General features: G+C 44.2%; 1 protein-coding gene across 1 annotated transcript; it reads right to left on the bottom strand.

The window, feature by feature from the left end:
- Positions 1-9,805: 9,805 nt before the first annotated feature.
- On the bottom strand, positions 9,806-16,949 carry LOC123429380 (xaa-Pro dipeptidase-like). Its single transcript, XM_045113421.1, has 16 exons — positions 16,815-16,949; positions 16,675-16,724; positions 16,510-16,570; positions 16,000-16,092; positions 15,768-15,920; positions 15,202-15,333; positions 14,891-15,015; positions 14,326-14,368; positions 13,433-13,516; positions 13,072-13,113; positions 12,923-12,993; positions 12,523-12,576; positions 12,318-12,423; positions 12,160-12,228; positions 11,300-11,443; positions 9,806-9,952 (listed from the first exon to the last, which is right to left on the bottom strand). Exons 1-16 carry the CDS (start codon positions 16,947-16,949, stop codon positions 9,806-9,808), a joined length of 1,509 nt encoding a protein of 502 aa, XP_044969356.1.
- Positions 16,950-26,073: the final 9,124 nt, after the last annotated feature.

Below are 26,073 nucleotides of genomic sequence, written 5' to 3'. Positions count from 1 at the left end.
AACACAGGCCAGGTGCTATGTGTGCTTCTCTGGTTGCCAAACGGATTGACTCCATCGGTGCTCGCGCCCAGCACGATGTTCCTTGGATCGTCCCCAAATTCTGGGTATTCGTAGTTCAACGCTTGCCACTGGCTCGCATCCTTAGGGTGACTCAACATCTTGTCTTTTTTATTTATCTCCGGATCATTTCCGTCATCTTCTCTCTTTTTCTCCTCCCTATCCGCGTGCCAACGCAAGAGCTTTGCTACCTTAGGGTCCGGGAAATACCGTTGCAGACGAGGAGTGATCGGAAAGTACCACACCACTTTTCGAGGAGCTTTCTTCCTCTTCTTGTATCGACTGACGCCGCACACCAGACATATGGTAGACTCCGCGTGCTCGTCCCGATAAATGATGCAATTGTTCATGCACACATGGTATTTCACGTGCGGTAAATCCAGAGGACACACAATTTTCTTCGCCTCCTCGAAACTGGTCGGGCACTTGTTCCCCTTGGGAAGACGTTCGTGCCAGAATGCCATGTTCTCGTCGAAGCATGCGTCGGTCATTTTGTGTTTTACCTTCATCTCCAGAGCCATGAGCGTTACTTTCAGGCGGGTATCCTCGGGCCTGCATCCTTCATACAATGGAGTAACCGCGTCTATCTCCAGTTGATCTAGCTTGGCTTTCTCCCGGGCGGCAGCTCTTGCGTTATCCGTCTGCTTGAGAAGCAGCTCTTGAATATGAGGGTCCTGCACCCAGGCCATCGATGGTCCATCGTCGTCTGCTCCGGCATCTTCATCTTCATGATCATGCCCTTCGTATGCTTCGGCATCTTCCTCATCATCATGTTCGGCATATTCTACATGATGACTGTGTCCTGGAGATTCTTCTTCTTCTCGCCCGCCCTCGCCGCGGTTGTCTTGCTCATGCCCTTCCTCATTTCTTTCCCGGCCCCCATGGACGACTTCATAATCATCTTCATCACTTTGCCACCGATAGCCATCCATGAAACCACGCAAGAGCAGGTGGTCCCGCACCTTTACGGAATCCGGGTCCATAAGGCTCTTCAGCTTGCATCTTCGACACAGACATCTTATCTCCGTCTCGTTCTTTTGAAGCATCTCGGCCTTTGCGGAGCTCAAAAACCTATTCACGATGCCTTCGGTCATCGTGCGGACCATGGTCGCCTGCGGGGTAGAGCAAAGCGATATTTTAGAACCAAAAAAAAATTGGCATGACTTTGCCTAAAAATAGGACAAAAAAGAATGCATAGTGCCAAATTCTCGCCGAAACGGAAATGAATCAACATTCCGGGAAAATATTGGAAACTATCGCATTTCAAATACCGGTACCTGCAAACACAAACATATATGCAACACCACAAACATATGCAACACAACAAACATACGTAGATCTAGCTAGGCCATAAAAAGTGCATGTGCACGTTGTTGGAGGGAGAAAAAAGTAGATCTACAACATAAAAGCTTTCCCCTTACTTACCTATCAAAAAAGGTAATTTAACCACTTAATTTGGGTGAATCTATGATGCAAATGAGGTGAGGAGGAGGAGGCACCCGAGAAAAGCTTCGAGGAGGAGGTGGAGAGAATGAAAGTGGGGAAAGTGAGTGTGGTAGGTGGTTGTCCAAAATATCTAGCTGGTCCCAGGTTACTAATGGCGCACCACCTACATATGCGCCATTAGTAACCCTGGTTACTAATGGCGCACCTCCTCTGGTGCGCCATTAGTAGTTCTGTAAAAAAAATAGTAGTGGCGCACCACCAACAGATGCGCCATTAGTAACACTGGTTACTAATGGCGCACTAGCTTTGGTGCGCCATTAGTAGTTTGCAAAAAAAAAACCAAAAACAAATATAGTAGTGGCGCACTACTAACAGATGCGCCATTAGTAAGCAAGTTACTAATGGCGCACCAGCTGCTGGTGCACCATTAGTAGTTTTATAAAAAAAATAAAAATAAAAAAATATAGTAGTGGCGCACCGAGAGTGTGCTGCACCATTAGTATCCACCACACTAATGGCACACCTCACATGGTGCGCCACTACTATATAGTAGTGGCGCACTGCTTGTGTGATGCGCCATTAGTATCTATATCATCTATAGCCCTTTTCCTAGTAGTGACAGAAGCACTTAGTCTCGGGTTTGGGTTCAATCTTTGGTTTCTTCATTAGAGGAGCAACTGGTTTGTCGTTTCATGAAGTATCCCTTCTAGCCCTTGCCCTTCTTGAAACTAGTGGTTTTACTAACCATCAACAATTGATGCTCATTCTTGATTTGTACTTTCGTAGTGTCAAACATTGCGAATCGCTCAAGGATCATCATATATTTCCTTGATATGTTTATAGTTCATCACGAAGCTCTAGAAGCTTGGTGGCAGTGAATTTTGGAGAACCATCACTGTCTCATCTGGAAGATTAACTCCCACTTGATTCAAGCGATTGTTGTACTCAGACAATCTGAGCACATGCTCAACGATTGAGCTTTTCTCCTTTACTTTGTAGACAAAGAATCTTGTCGGAGGTCTCATACCTCTCAACAAGGGCACGAGCATGAAATCTCAATTTCATCTCTTAGAACATCTCTTATATTCCACGACGATTCAAAACGTCTTTGGCGCCTTGCTTCTAAGCCATTAAGTTTTACGCACTGAACTATCACGTAGTCATCAAAAACGTGTATGTCAGATGTTCGCAACATCCACAGACGACGCTCGAGGTGCAGCACACCGAGTGGTGTATTAAGGACATAATCCTTCTACGCAACAATGAGGACAATCCTCATTTTTACGCACTCAGTCCGCAAAGTTGCTACTATCATCTTTCAACTAAATTTTCTCTAGGAACATATAAAAACAGTAGAGCTATAGCGCAAGCTACATCATAATTCGCAAAGACTTTTTTGACTATGTTCATGATAATTAGAGTTTAACTAATCAAATTACTTAATAAACTCCCACTCAAAAAGTACATCTCTCTAGTCATTTGAGTGGTACATGATCCAAATTCACTAACTCAAGTCCGATCATCACGTGAGTTGAGAATAGTTTCAGTGGTAAGCATCTCTATGCTAATCATATCAACTATACGAATCATGCCCGTCCTTTCGGTATCATGTGTTCCGAGACCATGTCTGCACATGCTAGGCTCGTCAAGTTTAACCCGAGCGTTCCGCGTGTGCAACTGTTTTGCACCCGTTGTATGTGAACGTTGAGTCTATCACACCCGATCATCACGTGGTGTCTCGAAACGACGAACTGTCCCAACGGTGCACAGTCGGGGAGAACACAATTTCATCTTGAAATTTTAGTGAGAGATCACCTCATAATGCTACCGTCGTTCTAAGCAAAACAAGGTGCATAAAAGGATTAACATCACATGCAATTCATAAGTGACATGATATGGCCATCATCTTGTGCTTCTTGATCTCCATAACCAAAGCACCGACATGATCTTCTTGTCACCGGCGCCACACCATGATCTCCGTCATCGTGCCGCCATCGAGGTTGTCGTGCGGTCTATGCTATTACTACTAAAGCTACGACATAGCAATTTAGTAAACACATCTGCAGACACAAACGTTAGTTTAAAGACAACCATATGGCTCCTACCGGTTGCCGTAGCATCAACGTGCAAGTCGATATTAACTATTACAACATGATCATCTCATACATCCAATATATCACATCACGTCATTGGCCATATCATATCACCAGCATACCCTGCAAAAACAAGTTAGACGTCCTCTAATTTGTTGTTGCATGTTTTACGTGGCTACTATGGGTATCTAGTATGATCGCATCTTACTTACGCAAAAACCACAATGGAGATGTGCAGATTTCTATTTAACCTCTCTCCAAGGACCGCCTCGGTCAAATTCAATTCAACTAAAGTTGAAGAAATAGGCACCCGCCAGTCATCTTTATGCAACGAGGTTGCATGTCAATCGATGGAACCAGTCTCTCGTAAGCGTACGAGTTATGTCGGTCCGGACTGCTTTAATCCAACAATACCGCCGAATCGAGAAAATACTAAGGAGGGCAGCAAATTGAACATCACCGTCCACAAAACCTTTTGTGTTCTACTCGAGATAACATCTACGCATGAACCTAGATCATGATGCCACTGTTGGGGAACGTTGCGTGGGAAGCAAAAAAATTCCTACACACACGAAGACCTATCATGGTGATGTCCATCTACGAGAGGAGATTTGGATCTACGTACCCTTGTAGATCGCACAACGGGAAGCGTTAAGAAACGCGGTTGATGTAGTGGAACGTCTTCACGTCCCTCGAACCGTCCCACGAACCGTCCCGCGATCCGTCCCACGATCCGTTCCGATCTAGCGCCGAACGGACGACACCTCCGCGTTCAGCAGACGTACAGCTCGACGATGATCTCAACCTTCTTGATCCAGCAAGCAAGACGGAGAAGTATATGAGTTCTCCGACAGCGTGACGGCCCTTCAGTGGTGGTGATCATCTACTCCTGTAGGGCTCCGCCCGAGCTCCGCAGAAATCCGATCTAGAGGTAAAACTACGTGGTATAGGTATGATTTGCACGTGGCAAAGTTGTGCCTCAAATCAGCCCTAAACCACCAATATATATAGGAGGGAGGGGGAGGTCTAGCCTTGAGGCACAAGGCCTCAAGGGTGTGCCGGCCAAGGGAGGAGGAGGACTCCTCCTCCAATTCGGTTTGGGAAGGAGGAGTCCTCCTCTTCCTTCCCACCTCCCTCTTTCCTTTTTTTCCTTTGGTATTTTCTTATGTGGCGCCATGGGCCCCTTGGCTGACTCCACCAGTCCACTAAGGACTTGTGGCGCCACCCTAGTGCCTTGGGCTTACTCCCGGGTGGGTGGGCCCCTCCCGGTGAACTCCCGGAACCCTCATCACTCTCGATACACTGTCGGAATTGCCAAAAACTTTCCGGTGACCAAATGAAACCATCCTCTATATCAATCTTCATTTCCGAACCATTCCGTAAAACCTCGTGACGTCCGTGATCTCATCCGGGACTCCAAACAACATTCGGTAACCACACATATAACTCAAATACACTAAAACATCGCCGAACGATAAGTGTGCAGACCCTGCGGGTTCGAGAACTATGTAGACATGCTCCGAGGCACTCCTCGGTCAATATCCAATAGCGGGACCTGGATGCCCATATTGGATCCTACATATTCTTCGAAGATCTTATCGGTTGAACCTCAGTGTCAAGGATTCATATAATCCTGTATGTCATTCCCTTTGTCCTTCAGTATGTTACTTGCCCGAGATTCGATCGTCGGTATCCGCATACCTATTTCAATCTCGTTACCGGCAAGTCTATTTACTCGTTCCATAATACAAGATCCCGTGACTTACACTTAGTCACATTGCTTGCAAGGCTTGTGTCTAATGTTGTATTACTGAGTGGGCCCCGAGATACGTCTCCGTCACACGGAGTGACAAATCCCAGTCTTGATCCATACTAACTCAATGGACACCTTTGGAGATACCTGTAGAACACCTTTATAGTCACCCAGTTACGTTGTGACGTTTGATGCACATAAGGTATTCCTCCGGTGCCAGTGAGTTATATGATCTCATGGTGATAGGAATAAATACTTGACACGCAGAAAACAGTAGCAATAAAATGACATGATCAATATGCTACGTTCATAGTTTAGGTCTAGTACATCACATGCTTCTCCTAATGATGTGATCCAGTTATCAAGTGACAACACTTGCACAGAGTCAGAAAACCTTGACTATCCTTGATTAAATGGCTAGCCAACTAGAGGCTTGCTAGGGACATTGTTTTGTCTATGTATCCACACATGTATCTATGTTTTCATTCAACACAATTATAGCATGGATAATAAACGATTATCATTAACAAAGAAATATAATAATAACTAATTTATTATTGCCTCTAGGGCATATTTCCAACAGAAGGATGGTAGGAACACCAACTCGAAACTGACAAGACATTGGAACAAATAATTCTCTAAAATTGGTAGGATTTGTGGATCGATTACCTTCTGAGAAATTGCATTGAGGAATGCACATAACTTCATAATGGTCAATTGCACATTTTCTGGTAGAACCCCCTCAATGCAACCGGAAGCAGTTGTGTCATAATCACTTGGCATTCATGAGACTTTAGGTTTTGGAATTTTTTCTCTGCCATCATTATAATTCCCTTTATATTCGACGAGAAGCCAAATGGGACCTTGATACTGAGGAGGCATTAAAAAAAATTCATCTCTGCTTTGATAAGAACGTAGCTGGCAGGATCTTGATACTGCTTTGGATACATGTTGTCTTTTCATTCATACGTTGCGGGTCCTCCCGTGCCTCCGATCTATCTTTTTTCTTACCATACACGCTCAAGAAGCCTAGTAGGTTCATGCAAAGATTATTTGTCACGTGCATCACGTCGATTGTAGAGCGGACCTCTAGGGTAGGTCCCAAAATATAGATTTCTTCTTCCACATGGGTGTGTGTCCGCCAGTGTCATTCGGAACAGATTGTCCGCCAGGACCCTTTACAAAGATTGCTTTTAAATCCTTAATCATATCAAATATAGCATCACCTATATAGAGGACAGGCTTCTTCTGGTGATCTGCCTCACCTTTGAAATGCTTGCCTTTCTTTCTTGAGGGGTGCCTGCTCAGAAGAAATCGATGATTTCCCAGGTACACATTCTTCTTACATTTGTCCAATATATACTTTCAGTCTCATCTAAACAGTGCATGCATGCATTATATCTCTTGTTTGTCTATCTTGAAAGGTTACTAAGAGCAAGCCAATCATTGATGGTTACAAATAGCAACGCTCGTAGGTCAAATTCCTTCTGTTTGTGCTCATCCCACACACGTACACCTTTGATATCCACAACTGTAAAAGTTCTTCAACTAATGGCCTTAGGTACACATCAATGTCGTTGCCATGTTACTTAGGGCCTTGTATGAGCACTGGCATCATAATGAACTTCCGCTTCATGCACAACCAAGGAGGGAGGTTATAGATACATAAAGTCACATGCCAGGTGTTATGATTGCTGCTCTGCTCCCCAAAAGGATTAATGCCATATGCACTTAAAACAAACCATAAGTTCCTTGCTTCATCTACAAACTCCGGCCACTTTCTCTTGATTTTTCTCCACTGCGACCCATCAGCGGTTACTCTCAACATCTCGTCTTTCTTACGGTCTTCTTTCTGTCATCGCAACAACTTGGCATGCTCTTTGTTTCTGAACAAACGTTTCAACTGTGGCATTATAGGAGCATACCACATCACCTTGGCAGGAACCCTCTTCCTAGGGTGTTGTCCATCAACATCACCAGGTTCATCTCGTCTCTTCCTATACCACAATGCATCGCATACCGGGCATGCGTTCAAATTCTCATACTCCTCGCCGCGATAGAGGATGCATTCATTAGGGCATGCATGTATCTTCTGCACCATGAATCCTAGAGGGCAGAGAACCTTCTTTGCTTCGTACGTACTGTCAGACAATTCGTTATCCTTTGGAAGGTTCTTCTCCATTATTTTCCATAGCTTCTCAAATCCCTTGTCAAATAAACCATTATCTGCCTTCCACTGCAACAATTCCAGTTTGATATGGAGCTTTGTGTTGAAATCTTCGTAATTTGGGTACAACCCATTTTTGTGATCCTCTAACATGCGATCGAACTTCAACTTCTCCCTTTTACTTTCGCATTCTCTCTCTGCATCAACAATGACCCGGCGAAGATCATCATCAGCAGACACATATGGTGCCTCTTGATCTTCAGCTTCCCCCGTTGCAGTATCACCGTATTCAGGGGACATAGGATAATTATCATCATCCTCTTCTTCTTCATTGTCTTCCATCATAACCCTTGTTTCTCCGTGCTTGGTCCAACAATTATAGTGGGGCATGAAACTGGACTTAAGCAGGTGGAAGTGAAGGGTTTTCGAGGAAGAGTAATTCTACGTATTCGCACAGACAACACATGAAAAATACATAAAACCATTATGACTGTTTGCCTCAGCCACATCGATAAAATTATGCAGGCCCGTACTGTACTCGGAAGTGCGTCACTCACCGTACATCTATTACCGGTTCATCTGCATTATGTAATTAAGTATATCAAAAACCAATACAAAACATCATGAATAGAGAAATGACCAAATTAATACAAGTGTGTCATCACATTAGAACCAAGGTACAATAGTGATCAAATGTTATTACTGCAAAAATAAACAAATAAAGTTCATACATAGTTGATCAAACTAACATACATTAAAACTAACATACAACTATGTAAAACATCTAAATGCAACAACAAATGCGATTAGAATCATAGACCGGACGAGAGCCGACGGGGACGAAAATCAAAACCATGGCATTATATAATAAACAAGTAAGAAAAATACACAAGTAGCAAAAAATATTACAAGTAAGTTTTTTTGAAGAAAAGAGATAAGAACAAGAGGCTCACCACGGTGATGCCGGCGACGAGATCGGCGCGGGCAATTGACGGCGGTGAGGACGGAGACGTGGAAGACAGGACGACAACTTTCATTAAACTACACCTACACATATGCAAAGAAAGAGGAGACATCTTAAGTGTGGCTCGTGAACTCAAGTGGCATCATGCTCTCACGCATTTCATCGAATACCTCTTGTGCATAGGAAAGGAAAACAAACTAACACACACCTCTCACCTAGTGTGAGGAACACCTCTCACCTAGTGCGAGGAAAAGACAAAGGAGAGGGCAGGCAGTGGCGAGGATATATAAATTTGTAGTTCCGGTTAGTGTCTAAAACCGGGACTGAAGATTAACATTTAGTCTCCGGTTGAGAACACCAACCGGGACTGAAGATTAACATTTAGTCCCCGGTCAGTGCCACCCATCCGCTCCTAGACGTTCGAACCGGAACTAATGTTAGCAATAGTCCTGGTTCATAAAACGACCGGGAGTATTGCTCGATGGGCTTGATGTAAACAATGCTCAATTCAGAAACTACCATATAGAAAAGGAAAAATAACCTGCCATACTGTGCGTGTGCATGTGTGTGATGTGAACTTGAACTTGTTTGATCTTGTGGCTCGGGTGTTGTGATTTACTATGAAGCAGGCGAAAACCTTTTTGAGTAATAACATGATGGATGTGCACACACATCCATATGAGGCCGAAATTGTACGATTTGTAACCTAACACGAACCGATTACCTTCCTAATCTGATCACACAGCTAGCGAAACAAAAACAGATGCTAGTCCATTGGAGAGGGGCCAAAAACATTTAACATAGGGCGCTTGTGCAACATTATCTCAGAGGTCGAATATTATATGACACTTATGAGGAAAAAGTTGCTAAACAAACATGTACGAATTCGAGAATTGTTCACGTAAACAAATCCTTCAAGTTTCATAAGTTATAAACTTTGTGCAACAAAGCCCGCATAAAAACTTTTTTCTTGCAGGACACACAGAACTATCGCAAGAATAATTAACCACAACGACCTTATACTTATGATGATACAAAAAAAATGTTGCATGATCGTTCACTTAATTTTCATCAACACAGTTGCTGGTTCAGAACGGAGGCGATTGAACTAACTGCAAGGACCTTGAACCTTTGATTACACCACAAATAGAGGAAACCCTAAAAGTGACTGACAATCTATAAGTGAACATATGATATGCCACTTATAATCAAACTCAAACCAGACTAACAGCTTGTGAGAGGCTCGCTGTTTATCAAAGTATCCTATATTTCAGAAAATTACTACTATTATGTTTTTTTTCTCTCAAGGGCGTAAATTGAAGTGCTTAGGCTTTGGGGAGGCCATTCTCTGTTGTTGTCGTATTGGAAAGGAGATCACGTGAATGCCATGGCGCGCCAGCCATTACTGCTTCGATTTCCCAGGTCTCTCGGGGGCAGTTCGTCAGGTTCTTGCATCCTTGTGTCGTCACATACTGCAATGACATACTGCGTTTTTAGTGTGGAAATGAACAACATATGGAAAAGGTAAAGGTAAATGCAATATGGATTCTACAGAAAGTGAATGCTGAGCTTGGCTCCTGTAACTTTTATGACTTGATAAAGAGAACATCTGTTAGATTAGAGGTTTTTGGCATTGTTTATTTACTTGGAATCGAAACAAACACCGAGAAATCTATAGCAACACTACTTACAAAAAATCCTTCTGCTTCACTAATATAGATATAAATAGGCTAACAAGATTAGGAAACTCGCAAATGCCAGGGTAAGCCGAACTCGGTTATGAGAAAATGAAATAGCATGATCATCATCCGAGAAAACTGTCCAACTGACAATTTGAAGAGTTCTGCAAATTTCAGAATATATGGGTGTATGGTAATGGTACTAGCCACTATGTCCCATGTAGTTACAGAGAAATGTATTAGGATCAAGTACTACATGCAATGGTGGCTCTATGCAAATTCTGAAGTATGCACACTAATCGTTACGGTGAGTACGGTTGTGGACATGAAGCTGTTTCTCTTCGTGAAACTGTGGATCCCTATGTTTCCCTAAAAGTGGTTATTATGGGCATATGGAAAGTCAAACTTTCAAAATAATTGCTACCAGTCTATTTAACGATACATTGACATGATATGTATAATTCACACGTAAATTTGTATCAAATGTACTTTCGATGTTGCACATTGCATACTTTTGTGAAGTTTTAGCATCACATTACAATAAAACATAGTGCTGAAAATTATTTTGGAGATTGTGTAGAGAACAACAACTATTAAAGAACTTGAGGAAGTAGTTAATGTCAGGAACAAGGAGCCTCACTGCCTTGGTTTTCTGAGAATGGGGAATATTAAAAAGAAGTCCCCTTTATATCCCAAAACTAAGTTCAAGACAAAGATTATTCAAGATTCACACTTTCCCTAACTGATGTTCGACTCCCAGGTCTATCAACGCATATTTAATCCATCTTGTGTTTCTCACAGCCTACGCCTTTCAAGAGTTAATATTAACTTAACTAAATTTTCCGACAACGGGTAATATATCAATGTACACTCTGCCTTTGCAACGATACAATATCAAGACCAAGTCGAGACATCGTGGATGCACAAATCCAAAAAGATTAAAAATAATAAGGAAAACAAATAGAGACAATGCGGCGAACAACTTGAAACATATATAATATAATGTATTTGCGTTATTTCCTACGTGCTATAAGTTAGCCATTACAAGTAGGAGTGCACCAACAGTAAAGAAAGCATTATTGTGTAATGCATTTGTTAGGTTTTATTGTTATGTATCATAAAAGAGCAATCAATACATACCAGGTTACTTTCAATGCGAACACCACCAATGCTTTTGTAAATTTCTATCTTCTCCCAGTTGAAGAACTTTGAGGAAATTGGGTCATCCTTGGCATGGCTCAATAAAGTGTCAATGAAATAACAGCCGGGCTCGACTGTAATAACCTGCAATACATACCACAGGAGCTCAAATGTTTTGTTATATAGATTAGATTCCCACCCACCCTTCTGAACACGGAGACACAAAGTATGGCCTTCTGTTGTCTTATTACACAATCTATGTTTTCCTTAGGTTTCTTCTCTCCACTTTTATTGACATAAATATACCCAAAGAGATAGGAGTATATGTACATTGCAAACATCTGAGATTAAGAAGAAACTTCCAAAAAATTCCTGTTAAGTTGAACACCATCAAAGTAGTGCACATGCATGCGTTGGTCCATTAAGTTTATTATATGACAAGTAGAAAGACTGCAAGCGGAATGAATCTCAGGGCACTTAAGCATAATGTTTTCAAAAGGTAGTTTGCCTATGAATAATCGACAAGAACACAAAAGCGAATAACTTTCAAAAGTGAGAATTCCATAGACAGCAAAACACACAAAACTGGGCACCAGGAATTTACGTATACACGATGATGTACAGTTAAAGTCTATCCACGTTATCAGGTAAGTGTGAAAAATAACAAGAAGGTTTGAATACCCAAATGGGGAACTAGAAATTTCATTAGTCTGTGCAAAAGAGAATATATTAACACACCAGTTAATGTATTTACCGAGTAATATGGCATCCCAGTAACTTCTCAAGCAAGTGTGCATAAAATGAAAGAGAATTGTGTGCTACCAAATTTGTATAAATTAATGATAAAGGTAATTACTTACCATGCCTTCTTTAAGTTCTCTGATGGTCCGCAAGGATTTCAATCCTGGCTCCTTTGGCTTCTCTAAGCCCTAAGGTCCAGAAACAAGCACTAGTCTAAGTTCAAATGAGGTAAATATTAAAGGATTAAAATGAAGGCATGATAAAGTCAGAATCTAACCTCGGGGTAGCCTCCGGTATCGTGGGTGTCAATTCCAAGTAAATGCCCAAGCCCATGAGGCATGAAAACAGCACCCAACCTTCGGTTCATCATATCACCAATGTCACTGAAATATATGATAATAGGAAACAGATAAATTAACATAAAGCTTGACATATTATCAATTGAAGTTCAATAAGCACAAATAATTAGCTCCCACACGCACCCTTGGATAATATTTTCTTTCTTTAGGGACTCAAGTATTCTCTGCTCTGCCAGCCTGCGAAAAAGTTCATATGATGCTTAAACAATTGAGATAATGATAGACAATCAGAGGGATCGGAGACACAAGTTTGATTTGGTTCAAGTTGAACGGATTGACATATTAGGCCAAAAGAGCTGAAAAATTATTTCCAATTATTTCTCTGGAACCCAATTTGACCACTCAGATACATCGGTAAATAATCTTTAGATCAAGCACACTTAATGATTTTATGCAAATTGTAAATTGTACTCCATTAAAGCACAATTGTTTTTTGATAGACCAAATTTGACAACACTAAAAAAACCCATCACGGATGATTAAAAACTGCATGGTTCTATAAGTGACGACAGAGAATTCATACTTGTGCATATCGATCCATTTTACTCCAGGCTGCATATGTGATATCACATCATTATGAGCCTTAAGGACAGCCTGTAAAACACCGTCAGTCTTGTATCAATAAAGAATTTAAAAAAAAGCTAAATGGATATTTAACCAGCAGGTACTTACATTGTATACCATTGTCTGGTTACTGTTGAATTTTCCATTTACCTAAAAAGAAATAAACTCATTCAGATAGCAATACAAGACAAACACTATATTAAGATGTGATCAACAGAAGAATGCGACAGTTTATATCAAAGTTAATTAGTTCCCGTCCAGTTGCAGTAATTACATCAGCTATGATTCAATGTAAATTAAACACCTTGTTGAATAAAAAATAGTCCTAACATATCATTGGACTGAACTGAAAAAGAAAGAACCCGTTGGTACAGTGTAAATAACACTTTGCCAATAAATTACAAAAGCCAATGTTGATATTGGAAAAGAGTGTATCAAAATAGCCGTATGAATATTCCAAACGACTTACAGGGTATGAACATGTGATGTCAGAACCGTAGAAATTGTATTCAGCTCCCATGTCCATTAGAGCCATGTCTCCATCATTCAGCGTCTGAAATGTAGTAGATAAGTATGAGAAAGGTGAAACTGTGTACTCCTCCCCTAATTAAGAAGTCATCAACATCCAATAATACTTCAAGACCCTCCATAGTTGTTCCTTCATTCGGTTTCTATTCTATGGTTCATATATATGCTATTAGAGTTTTCCCTTATTTACTTGATTAATAAGTCCAGCAAAACATTAAAGTTAGTTAAATTAAGGTCCTTCGCCCAGCCAACTATACAAGTTTCTTTCACAATTGTCTAAATCTAATTGTGAACACTATCACCTAATTAATGATGACACACACATGCTTCAATTGGAGATTATTTTGTACTGACACGCCAATGATGGTAGCAGACATCATACAACAATTAGTTCATGATTCTCATAGGCTTTTTGATTAATTCAATGAGATACCAACCAACCTATGATCATCTCATCATTGTTGGCATTTCTCCAATATGCATGAATTATGAACACGTACAACAGCCAGAGCAAAAATTGTTCCTCAAACTTACAAATGTCAAGATCTTATGCATGCATGGTACTTAACAACTATATAGTTGACAAATTATTTCTTCAGAAAAAATCAGTTAACAAAGAAAAAGGTAGGTGAACTCTATTGTCTGAAACTAAAATAAAGCTATCATACCCTTTTCCAAATAGCCAGTATTATGAAAATTAATCATTTTGCTAATAAGATTTTTGAGCTATGGAGAACATAATCTAAATTTGGTCGCTAGTGTGATTTACAAGATTGAGCAAGTAAATAACACCAAAAGTAAGTTGTTGGTCATAAGCAGCATAGAAAAGTGTACCCGGTCATTTGGAGCTCCCCCATGTCCATAATGAAGAATGGAACTGTAAGATAAGCAGTAGAGTTATATATGTAGCACACAAGATATTCCAACTTGAATAAACTCATATACAATAGGCATGGGCCTATCATTTTGAATTAACTAAGAAAGCGATTCCTACATAACTTTTCATAGTACCTATTCAGAAAAGTCAACAAATAACAAGTGTTGTGCATATAAATATATAATGAACTTGAAAAGAGAGACGTGCTGAAATTACCTAAAGTGAGTAGTTTATTTTCGACATTAAAATTCTATACTAAGATGTTTATCTCATACTACTAGAAGTTCGTGGTGTTAGAGAATTTAAAGATTTTTTTCTCTAAGCATCATCCAGAAACCATGCATAAAACTACGTATACTGGCACCGGGATGGTGATTTGATATTATTATATCCATATATTAGCACAAGTGACAACTTCTACATATACGTTGCACAAAAATGAACAAATAGTGACAATTTCTACATATTTGTAACTACTTATTACTTGCGTCACATTTGACATAATATGTAAAGTAAACTTGCCTGTTCTCTCCAGTAGCACATATACATGTGTAGGAGCAATGTCGGCAGCCTCTGTACCTAGATGCACCAATAAAGATGCTTTCTAACTGATATTCGTTCATGCCTGGTTTTATCTTCCTCATAACCTTGTAAAATGCAAGTTTACAATCAGAAGTGTTCAGTTTAACTCTAAAAAAGAGCAAGTATGTGAGTTCGAAGTAGTAACACCTAAATGATAGATATACCTAGTGAATATTTCTGCGAATAGGATGTCTACAAAATAGTACCAGCAGTGAAGGTGGAAAATTATTAGCATTGATAACTCTTTATACCTCAATGTGCGCTTCTGAGCTGACATCATTAGCATATTGAATGAGGGCAAGCTCCATGTCAGATTTTATAACACGGCATTCAGTTAAGATAGGATGAAGCGTCCTTAAATCAGTGTCAAACTTCTCTATCCCCTGACATGGACAAAGAAAATGCATGGTAAGTTAGTAGCCCAAATACATAACAAGAAAGACAAAAGGTGTGGAAAATATTTACTTCTTTATACAAGGTACATATACCATATCAGAAAATGTGGATTTTTTACTTCCAAGAAGTAATGCAATATTAAGGTGAGAGATTGTGCTTTCCAGTGACAATGTCTGAAAAAACTATAAAGCCAAGCATTGACGTTCAAAAGAACATGGTAATGCAACATTAAAATGAATGTTTACGCTTTCCAGTGACAATGTCTGACAAAACTATAAAGCCAAGCATTGAGGTTCAAAAGAACATGGTAATGCAACATTAAAATGAATGTTTGCGCTTTCCAGTGACAGTGTTTGGCGAAACTAAAAAATTAAGAATGCACTTTGTTTGATGCTAGTGTGGCTAATTATATATCACGTACCTCAAAACTAGCTGCCTTTGAGTAATTTCCGCTGTCAGTATTCTGGCCGTATAAGAGAAAGAGAAGGGGTGTCTCTCCATTCGCACTAAATTGACATTGGAGAACCTGTGCAAGCTCATCAACATAGAACACAAAATCGACCTTGTACCTATCCTGTACAGATTTAATGAAATATTATTTAAAATCGGAGTGTAGCGGCACATGCAAGTATGGTCGCTAGAATATTAAATACCTTGAAGTAAGACAATGTTTTTACACCCATCCAAATAGCGTAGTCAGGTGACAACCTTGGAGCAAATAAAATTGATTGTCCAGAGGCAATGTCCTATGTGAACAATTAAAGGGCAAGTTAGAAACATGGCATCAGATAAGCACGCATGAATTCACCTCTTAAAGAATGACTTGAATTGCGGTGACACTATAAGTTATAGATGATGAGTGTTGGGCTATCCCTCCACACACCGAGGTTCAGCCCAAGAAAATTAATGGCATATATTACAGATAACCTTCTTTGTTTGGTTGAAGTTACCACAGCAAAATTCATGACAAGTTGAGTAAATTGTGTTATGCATATTTGCACGGATTGGTACATTGATTTGCAACGATAATCCCTTCAAGAAATTGTTAGATCATTCTATTCTATATGAGAAGTAAGTAAGCACATGAACAGGCCGTAAAAGTGGAAGGCAAACAAAATTGGTACATGGACGCGGGATGTGCCATTGGAGAGAAGAGAACTTACGACTGCACCATAGAACCCCGGCTCTAGCACTCCAAAGAGATAAGCGAAGTAGCTCTCCTGCCTGCAGACATTTAATTACCAATACCAAATTACCAATTACGTATTAATTCAAACTGCCATGTATGCAGGAAACGGCAAAAGGGAAGTGGTGACAGGCGCGTTCACCTGAAGAGCTCGACGTGGTCGCTACAGTAACGATTCTGCTCCTCGCCGCCCTTCAGAGTTGAGAAGGTAGACGTACCAAATTAAGGGAGGAACATCAATAGGGATAGGGCGAGATCGACGGAACGAGCGTAGAAACGAACCTTCAGAAGGGCGACGCCACGAAGAGGGCGGGCGGAGGCGGAGAGGTGGGCGCTGAGCGCGGCAACGAGGCGCTCGCGGTTGCCGGCGTGCAGCTCCATGGACACCCCGGGTGGAGTAAGGGAGGACTTGTTCATCTTGCACGCCAGGCGCCTGCACGTCCTACTGCTTTTAGGTCGGCGATCGAGATGGCTCCCAGCCGTAGTGAAACGGAACCCCCGCGGCGCGCGTATGCAACTTGTATCTATGGGTGGGAGGAACGGTGGAAGAAGACGCAGCGCTCGGCCCGAATATATAGAGATGAGGAGGGGAAGTCTTCGGTGGAGTCGAAAGGAAAACGGACACAAATAAATCCTTATTAGATATAGAGATACTAACTCCCTAGGAATCGGTGTTAAAAAAAAACTCGCTGGGAATCGGAGCGTAAAAAAAGAAAAAGAAAAACCTCACTTTTCTTGAGAATTAAGAAAAACCTCGCTAGGATCTTCAGTAGAGTCGAAAGGAAAAATACTAACTCCCTAGGAATCGGAGTGTCAAAAAAGAAAACCTCGCTAGGAATTTGACTCCTGTTGAATCGAGGGTTAGAGGCATTGCGTGGGCCCGTTTGACAATGGCAGGTGGTATTCAAGATCGCTGGACGGGTGGGCCATACGCCCATACGTCGGTACTTCTCGTACAGTGGCTCGTAACCCGATCGGACTAACCCTAGCCCCGTTGACCCGTAGATCTAGCCCTTTGACTTGATCGGACGGGCTTTGACCAGTGGACTCTTCCACCTCGTTTCGATAGGTCAGCCCATAGGAACATGTAAAAACATGGTCTGAGTCCAACCCATCACTAGGTTCCCTACATGTCGACCCGACACGGCTATTTTCTCTCTCAAAGTGACGGCGACATTGCCGTACATGAAGGGGGGCACACCCCGGAGAGCAGCGACGGGCGTCTACGCATGTCACATAACTTTCACACATGCATGAGGACCCAAGCGATGTTTCGGTGGCATAGCTACCCCTGACAGCCACCCGACCGGACTAACCCTAGCCCCGTTGACCCGTAGATCTAGGCGTTTGACTTGCATCGGACGGGCTTTGACCAATGGACTCGTCCACCTCGTTTCGACAGGTCAGCCCATAAGAACATGGAAGAACATGGCCTGAGTCCAACCCATCACTAGGTTCCCTCCATGTTGACCCGACGCGGCTATCCCCCCCCCTCAAAGTGACGACGACAGTGCCGTACATGAAATGGGGCGCACCCCGGAGCGTCGCGACGGGCGTCTACGCATGTCACATCACTTTCACACATGCATGAGGATCCGACGCGATGTTTCGGTGGCATAGATACCCCTAGAAGCCACCCGACCGGACTAATTAACCCTTGCCCCAAGTGCTGACAGCGGCGCTATCCGTGAGAGGGGCCACACCACGGAGATGCGTGTGGCCTCTTCATACATGCCACCACATCGTTCGGCATGTATGGGGGCCCGGTGCGACGCTTCGGTCCCATTGCTACCCCCACGGCCCCCGTCCCGCCTAACCGTGTAACAGCTGAACACGAGATCTAGCCTTTGACTTTCCGTGAGGGGGGCACACCCCGGACGTGAGGGGGGTCACACTCCGGAGACGCGTGCCGGGCGTTTGCAACCACCACAATATTTCTGTAGGGAGAGCTGTTTTTGATTTTAATAAAATATAAGGACCTATATTCAAAGAAAATGACGACACAACATTAACGTATTCGAAAAAAGTACAAAGTACATATATATTCATAAAAAAGTTAAGAATACATTTATATTTACACATGGTACATGTAAGTTAATTAAATAATATATATATATTTGGTACATTTATGTTTACACATGATACAAAGGACAAAAAATATATGTATAACTATGCCTACGGCAAAGCCGTTGGCATAGATATGGCTAGAGCCGCTGCGGATCAACGAAGTGGCCTGTATGCCGACGGCCGCCGTCGGCATAGCTGCTGGTCGGTGCGCTCCGGATCCGTGACCTGGCGTTGCGTATCTATGTCGACGGCCAGACGTCTAGCCATCGGCATAGATCCGACGGAGTTAGCCCCCGTCCCGGGGGCGGTAGCCGGCCCCACGTCTATGCCGACGGCCGTTGTATGCCGACGATGGCCGTAGGCATACTATTTTGTAGGCCGACGGCCTTTTCTGTGCCGAGGGAGGTCGTCGGCGTAGATGTAGATATGTCTACAACTTTTCTGTTCCGAGGGCTTTTAGCAAGCCATAGGCATAGCTCCAACTATGCCGACAGCCTCGACAAAAAGCCGTCGGCATAGAAAAAGCCATAGGTGTAGTAGGTTTTTCTGGTAGTGTACAAGTTTGTGACTCGTTGAATTTCTTTTTTCTTTCCTCGCTAGCGTCCGTTTTCCTTCCGATAGCGATTTCTCAATCGGGTTAGAGTCTCAAAGATGGTATCAAACGGCGTGTGAGGACCGGCAAAGGCTGGTCCATCTGAGATCGATGATGTGCAACTGCCGATGAAGGAATTGGGTCTGCGGGAAGAGGACTTGGACGATGTGGTGTTCGATGAGACGGAAGCATCGATGGAGGCGGCTCGGTGGATCGCGCTGGCTAGGGTGAACTCCGCCAAAACCTACTCTCAGTACTGGTATTTCCGAAACATGAGATCAACATGGGATCTTGCTCACGAAGTGATTTTTAAGCCACTTGAGGATAACCTGTATACGGTGCAATTCTCCTGCCCAGGAGATTGGGAGCGAGTTACTCAAGAAGGGCCTTGGCACTTCAGAGGTGATGCGGTCATAATCATGCCCTATGATGGTCTGACAAAACCCTCGACTGTTCCACTAGATACTGTCGAGATTTGGGCTTAAATTCATCTCGAAACAGGTTTTCGCCCCGCTTTACATATAAAGCAACAACCATACAGAGTACACGGCCGAGCGATACAAGGAGATGAGGTGACCCCATACGCGACCGATCCCAAGATAACCGGATCACGTAGAACGCACACAACTACGCAATCAAACTAAAGTACAGGATGGACTAAAGCAACACCGCGGTAAGCCCTATAACACCTAAGCTCCACGACAACGCCCCCCGGAGGGATAATGGTGTTAGGCGTCGCCGTTGCCGAGTCTACAACAGACAAAAGTTTTCACGAGGAACTCGGACACAGAGAGGAACACCATGACGACGTCTTCAAGAAGATAACGACGCCCGCAAGCGTCGCCGTCGTCAACGACAAAGCACGGAGCTTTCACTTGGCAGCTCCCCCGCGTCACCACGAGGTCTCCAGGGCACGGGCGCGGAGCAAAGAACATCCAGATCCGGATTGGGGCACGGCTACTGCCAGAGTCAGAGAGCACGTCCGAGCCACCCGCAGCATCACCTCTCTGTGCCCACATGACCAAGAGGTAGTGCCATCCCCGCCGCCATGGTGCCCGCCGGAGAGACAGCCATGCGGACCGCCATCCAGGACCGCCACCCCGGCATCCATGTCCACGACTCCATCGACCATCCAAATCTTGGTGCACCTGCCATGAAGAGAAGATCAAAAGGTGACACCTTTCGCTCCTAGCCCGGCATCAGCCACAAAGTATGGATGGACGCCTTCACAGTAGGAGGCATCCACGCCTGGATCCCTAGCCATACCCGGTGGACGGGGGAGACCCTACTCCTTGACTACCGACGGCCGCCGCTGAGCCTGCTCGCACGACGCCATGACCATGGCCCTTGACACCGATCTGCCCCACAAAGTGACAGAGCCCTGACCACCACCAACGTCCACCGTACCCGCGAGGAGAGGGGCCTCACCAACCATGGGCACCTCCGGGATCGAGCCCAAACGTACCTACCCGGAGGAAGAGCTCCGACTCACCCCGGGCACCATCCAGATCCGCCCAAGCACAAGCCCAGGCTCGCAGCCATGTCGGCCTAGAACCAGGGGAAGGAGGCCTGCTGCACCACCACCCAGCGCCACCGGCAGAAACACGACACCTAGCATGACGCGTCGCCTCCCCATCGATTCGCACCATCCGCTCCCAGACGCGCGCGGTCAGCACAGACCTAGAGCCGCCGGACCACCTCAGCAAGGAGCACGCCGCCACGCCGGACACCTCCAGCAGCCACAGCCACCAGCGGCAACCGGCCTATGCTGCCTCTGCCCGCGCCGCCTGCTGGCAGAGCATCCACCCAATCCAGATCTGGGTCGGGACGCCCAAAACCGCCAACCGCGCAGGCACGCCCCACCTCACCCCCGACGAGCAGCCGCCCGCGCCTCCACCCCAGGACACCATCGTCGTGCCATCATGGCCGCAGTCGCACCGCGCCGTCGTGCAGAACCGTGCGCATCCGAGCCATGGCACCGTCCCGCGCCAGCCCACCGTGAGGAAGGGGAAGAGGCCCCGCCGCCACCGACGCCGGCCAGGCTTTGCCCGGCGACGCGAGCCGGCGGCGGCGAGGGAGGGGCCGAGGGCGGGGGAGGCTGGAGCCGACGGAGGTAGGGCTTGCCTCCCCGCTCGTGGGAGCGGGCGAGACGACCTCCGTTGTGTGGCCTGTGTGAAAAGCCTTCAACCTGACCTTATCAATGACCGAGCTCGACTCAAATTCATGATGTTCCACCATTATATGCTCATCTGGTCCAATCCCTAGCTGCAAAGATCGGCGAAGTTCTGTTCACAGAGCCACAATCTAAGAAGAAGAAGAAGAAGAAGAAGAAGAAGAAGGAGGAGGAGGAGGAGGAGGAGGAAAATGCCTGATGGCGCTCGAGCTACATGGAGCTCGGTATCTGGGCCGCCAACATACTTCGTGATCAGGTCATAGACCACATTTATTGCATGTATTCAGCTTGTCAGTTATTCATTTTATGTCGTATTCTGCAACAGTGTACAGTGCAGCACACCTCTGCAAGTCTACACGCATGCTCATCCAGCATCCTCGTTGTTGTACATGCACGGCATATGCGTCACGTACCAACCAGTGCGGCGATGGGCTTTGGTGTGCAAGCACATCACACATAGAAAAAGCTCTACATCTCACCCACGCATTGAACCTAGCGTGACAAGCTCATGTCTCATGCACTAGTGGAAAACGGGCCTTTGGCCGGGACCCTTTAGTCCCGGCCTGCCTCTGGGCCGGGACTAAAGGCCCGGCCACGTCGCCCCAAATCGCAATGCCTCCCTTGAGGCTTTAGTTCCGGTCCGTAAGGAGCCTTTAGTCTCGGTTCGTGTCCCAAACCGGGACAAAAGGGCTACGCGGTGTGCAGCCCGCATGTGCGCCACCTTTAGTCCCGGTTTGTGTCTCAAACCGGGACTAAAGTCCTCTGCCTATATATAGCACAGCCCCCCTCTTCCCTCTTCCTTGCATTTTTCTTGGATGGAGGATTGTGGGTGTGTGCTAGCTCTTCACTTTTTTTTGATGCACTAGATGTGTTTGTTGAAATGTGTGTTAGAGCGATGCCGCTTCAGTTCCTCGTTTAGACCGTGCGGTACTAATTTTTAGACCGTGCGGTACTAATTTTTAGGATCGTGATTGTATTTGATATACTGTCGTATAACACAGATGAGCCATCCATGGATTTACGGTGATCGACGCACAACCGCTTACAGAGAAGGCGTGCATTCTTTTCGAGATGCAGCCGATGCGAACAAGCATGGTGGTGGCTATATGTTTTGTCCATGTGTTGAATGTCGGAATGAGAACGATTACACTTCCTCAAGAGTCATTCAGAGCCACCTGCTTCGGTCCGGTTTTATGTCGGGCTATAATGTTTGGACCAAGCACGGAGAAAGAGGGGTTATGATGGAAGACGACGATGAAGAAGAAGAGAACGATGATGACAACTACCGATCTATGTTCCCTGAGTATGCTGATACCGCAATGGAAGATAATGAAGAAGAAGAGCATGATGAAGAACGGGAACCAGATGAGCCCGCTGATGATCTTGGTCGGGTCATTTCTGATGCACGGCGAGGTTGCGACACAGAAAAGGAGAGGTTGCAGTTCGAGCAGATGTTACAGGACCACAACAAATTGTTGTACCCAACTTATGAAGATGGCCAGAAGAAGCTGGGTAGCACACTGGAATTGCTGAAGTGGAAGGCAGAGACCGGTGTGACTGACTCGTCATTCGAAAAGTTGCTGGTACTGATGAAGAAGATGCTTCCAAGAAAGAACGAATTGCCCGCCAGCACGTACGAAGCAAAGAAGCTTGTCTGCCCTCTAGGATTAGACGTGCAGAAGATACATGCATGCCCTAATGACTGCATCCTCTATCGCGGTGAGAAGTACGAGAATATGGATAAATGCCCGGTATGCACTGCATTGCGGTATAAGATCAGAAAAGATGACCCTGGTGATATTGAGGGCGAGCCACCCAGGAAGAGGGTTCCTGCCAAGGTGATGTGGTATGCTCCTATAATACCACGGTTGAAACGTCTGTTCAGAAATAAAGATCATGCAAAGTTGTTGCGATGGCACATGAAAGATCGTATGAAAGACGATAAGTTGAGGCACACCGCTGATGGTCGGCAGTGGAGAAAAATCGAGAGAGAGTTCCCGAGATTTGCAGCTGACGCAAGGAACTTATGGTTAGGTCTGAGTATAGATGACATGAATCCTTTTGGGGAGCAGAGTTGCAGTCACAGCACCTGGCCCGTTACTCTATGTATCTACAACCTTCCTCCTTGGTTGTTCATGAAGCGGAAGTTCATTATGATGCCAGTGCTTATCCAAGGTCCAAAGCAACCCGGCAACGATATTGATGTGTACCTAAGGCCATTAGTTGATGAACTTTTACAGCTATGGGCCGAACGAGGTGTACGTGTGTGGGACGAGCACAAACAAGAGGAATTTGACCTTCGAGCGTTGCTTTTCGTAACCATCAATGATTGGCATACTCTTAGTAACATTTCAGGACAGTCAAACAAGGGATACAATGCATGCACGCACTGTTTGGATCAGACAGAAAGTATATATCTGGACAAATGTCAGAAGAATGTGTACCCATACAATCGTCGTTTTCTTCCGCCCAAGCATCCCTTAAAGAAAAAAGGCAAGCATTTCAATGGCAAGGCAGAACCCCGGGGGAAGCATGTCATCCGTACTGGTGCTGAAGTATTTGATATGGTCAAAGATTTAAAAGTAATCTTTGGAAAGGGTCCTGGCAGCCAACCTGTTCCTAACGGCCCTGATAAGCGCGTACCCATGTGGAAGAAGAAATCTATATTTTGGGAGCTACCCTACTGGGAAGTCCATGAGGTCCGCTCGGCAATCGACGTGATGCACTTGACGAAGAATCTCAGCGTGAATATTCTAGGCTTCCTGGGCTTGTATGGGAAGTCAAAAGATACACCGGAAGCACGGGAGGACCGGGAACGTCATAAAGGAAGAGATGGCATGCATCCAGGGCAGTTTCAAGGGCGTGCCAGCTACGCTCTTACTAAGGAAGAGAAGGAAATCTTCTTTGAAGTCCTTTTCAGTATCAAGGTCCCGACTGGCTTCTCGTCGAATATAAAGGGAATCGTAAATATGAAAGACAAAAAATTCCAAAACCTAAAGTCTCATGACTGCCACGTGCTTATGACGCAATTGCTTCCGGTTGCATTGAGGGGAATTCTACTGGAAAATGTTCGTCTGGCAATTGTGAAGGTATGTGCATTCCTCAATGCAATTTCTCAGAAGGTAATCGATCGAGCAAGTCTATCAGGGTTACAGATTGATGTGGTCCAATGTCTGGTCAGCTTTGAGTTGTTGTTCCCGCCATCCTTCTTCAATATAATGACACACCTCCTAGTTCACCTAGTCGAAGAGATTAGAATTCTCGGTCCTGTGTTTCTACACAATATGTTCCCCTTTGAGAGGTTCATGGGAGTCTTAAAGAAATATGTTCGTAACCGTGCTAGGTCAGAAGGAAGCATCTCCAAGGGCTATGGAACAGAGGAGGTCATTGAGTTTTGTGTGGACTTTCTTCCTGACCTTAGGCCGATTGGTGTTCCTAAATCTCGGTATGAGGGTAGGCTGACAGGAAAAGGCACACTAGGAAGGAAAGCAAAAGTATGTATGGACGGGCATTCTTTCTCTCAAGCACACTACACAGTTCTACACAATTCCACCGTGGTGGATCCGTATATCGTGAGACACAAGAATATTCTACGCTCCGAAAGCCCGGGGAAGGCTGACTCTTGGATTAAAGGGAAACACGAGAAGACTTTCGGCAGTTGGTTGCAGACACATCTCATGAATGACGACGCCGTTGGAGATCAGCTGTACTGTTTGGCCAGGCCACCATCTTCGACTATATGTACTTTCCAAGGGTATGAGATAAATGGGAATACATTTTACACGGTTGCCCAAGATAAAAAGAGCACCAACCAAAATAGTGGTGTCCGCTTTGATGCAACAGACGAGAATGGGCACTGTTTGGAAACATATTACGGGTACATAGAGGAGATATGGGAACTTGACTATGGACCTACTTTTAAGATCCCTTTGTGTCGGTGCAAATGGGTGAAGCTGACAGGAGGCGGGGTAGTTGTAGACCAAAAGTACGACATGACAACAGTGGATCTCAACAATCTTGCGTACATGGACGAACCATTTGTCCTAGCCAATGATGTCACTCAGGTTTTCTATGTGAAGGACATGTCTACAAAAACGAGAAAAAGAAATCAGCAAAAGAAGATATTGTCCGATGAGCCAAAACGCCACATAGTTCTTTCAGGGAAAAGAAACATCGTGGGAGTAGATGACAAGACAGACATGTCAGAAGATTATAATAACTTTCATGAAATTCCGCCCTTCAAAGTGAAAACTGACCCAAGCATCCTACTGAATGATGAAGATTCTCCATGGCTACGACCAAGAACAAAACAGAAATAATAGATAGGAATATTGGTGCAATAATGTAATAATGTATTAAACCTTTTATGTAATGCATGTATGGAATGTACTAAATTTCAAACACTTTTCATTTTCATAGTTTTGTCAAATTCTCAAATATGCAAAAAGAATTTTAATAAACCTTTGTAAGAGATGAGTTCTCGTTCTCGTTCGAGAGAGATTGTCCGTTTTGTACACGAAGTGCATCCAGTTTTTGTCGTAGCCCTCTCAACTTTTTAACACATGCTATGTAGGTGAAATGATGATATCATGCCAACTTTCAACATTTTCAGAGTTCATTTGTAGTGCTTTTCAATTTCAGGGTCAACTAGCTAAATTTTTTTAAGTAAATGCACGAAATATACCAAATTAAGTCAGAAATTGTTGAAA

The sequence above is a fragment of the Hordeum vulgare genome, chromosome 2H (assembly GCF_904849725.1).
Source record: "Hordeum vulgare subsp. vulgare chromosome 2H, MorexV3_pseudomolecules_assembly, whole genome shotgun sequence".
Classification (NCBI taxonomy): domain Eukaryota; kingdom Viridiplantae; phylum Streptophyta; class Magnoliopsida; order Poales; family Poaceae; genus Hordeum; species Hordeum vulgare.
The sequence above is the reverse complement of the archived record's forward strand: the minus strand, read 5'-3'. Positions and strand labels throughout refer to the sequence as shown.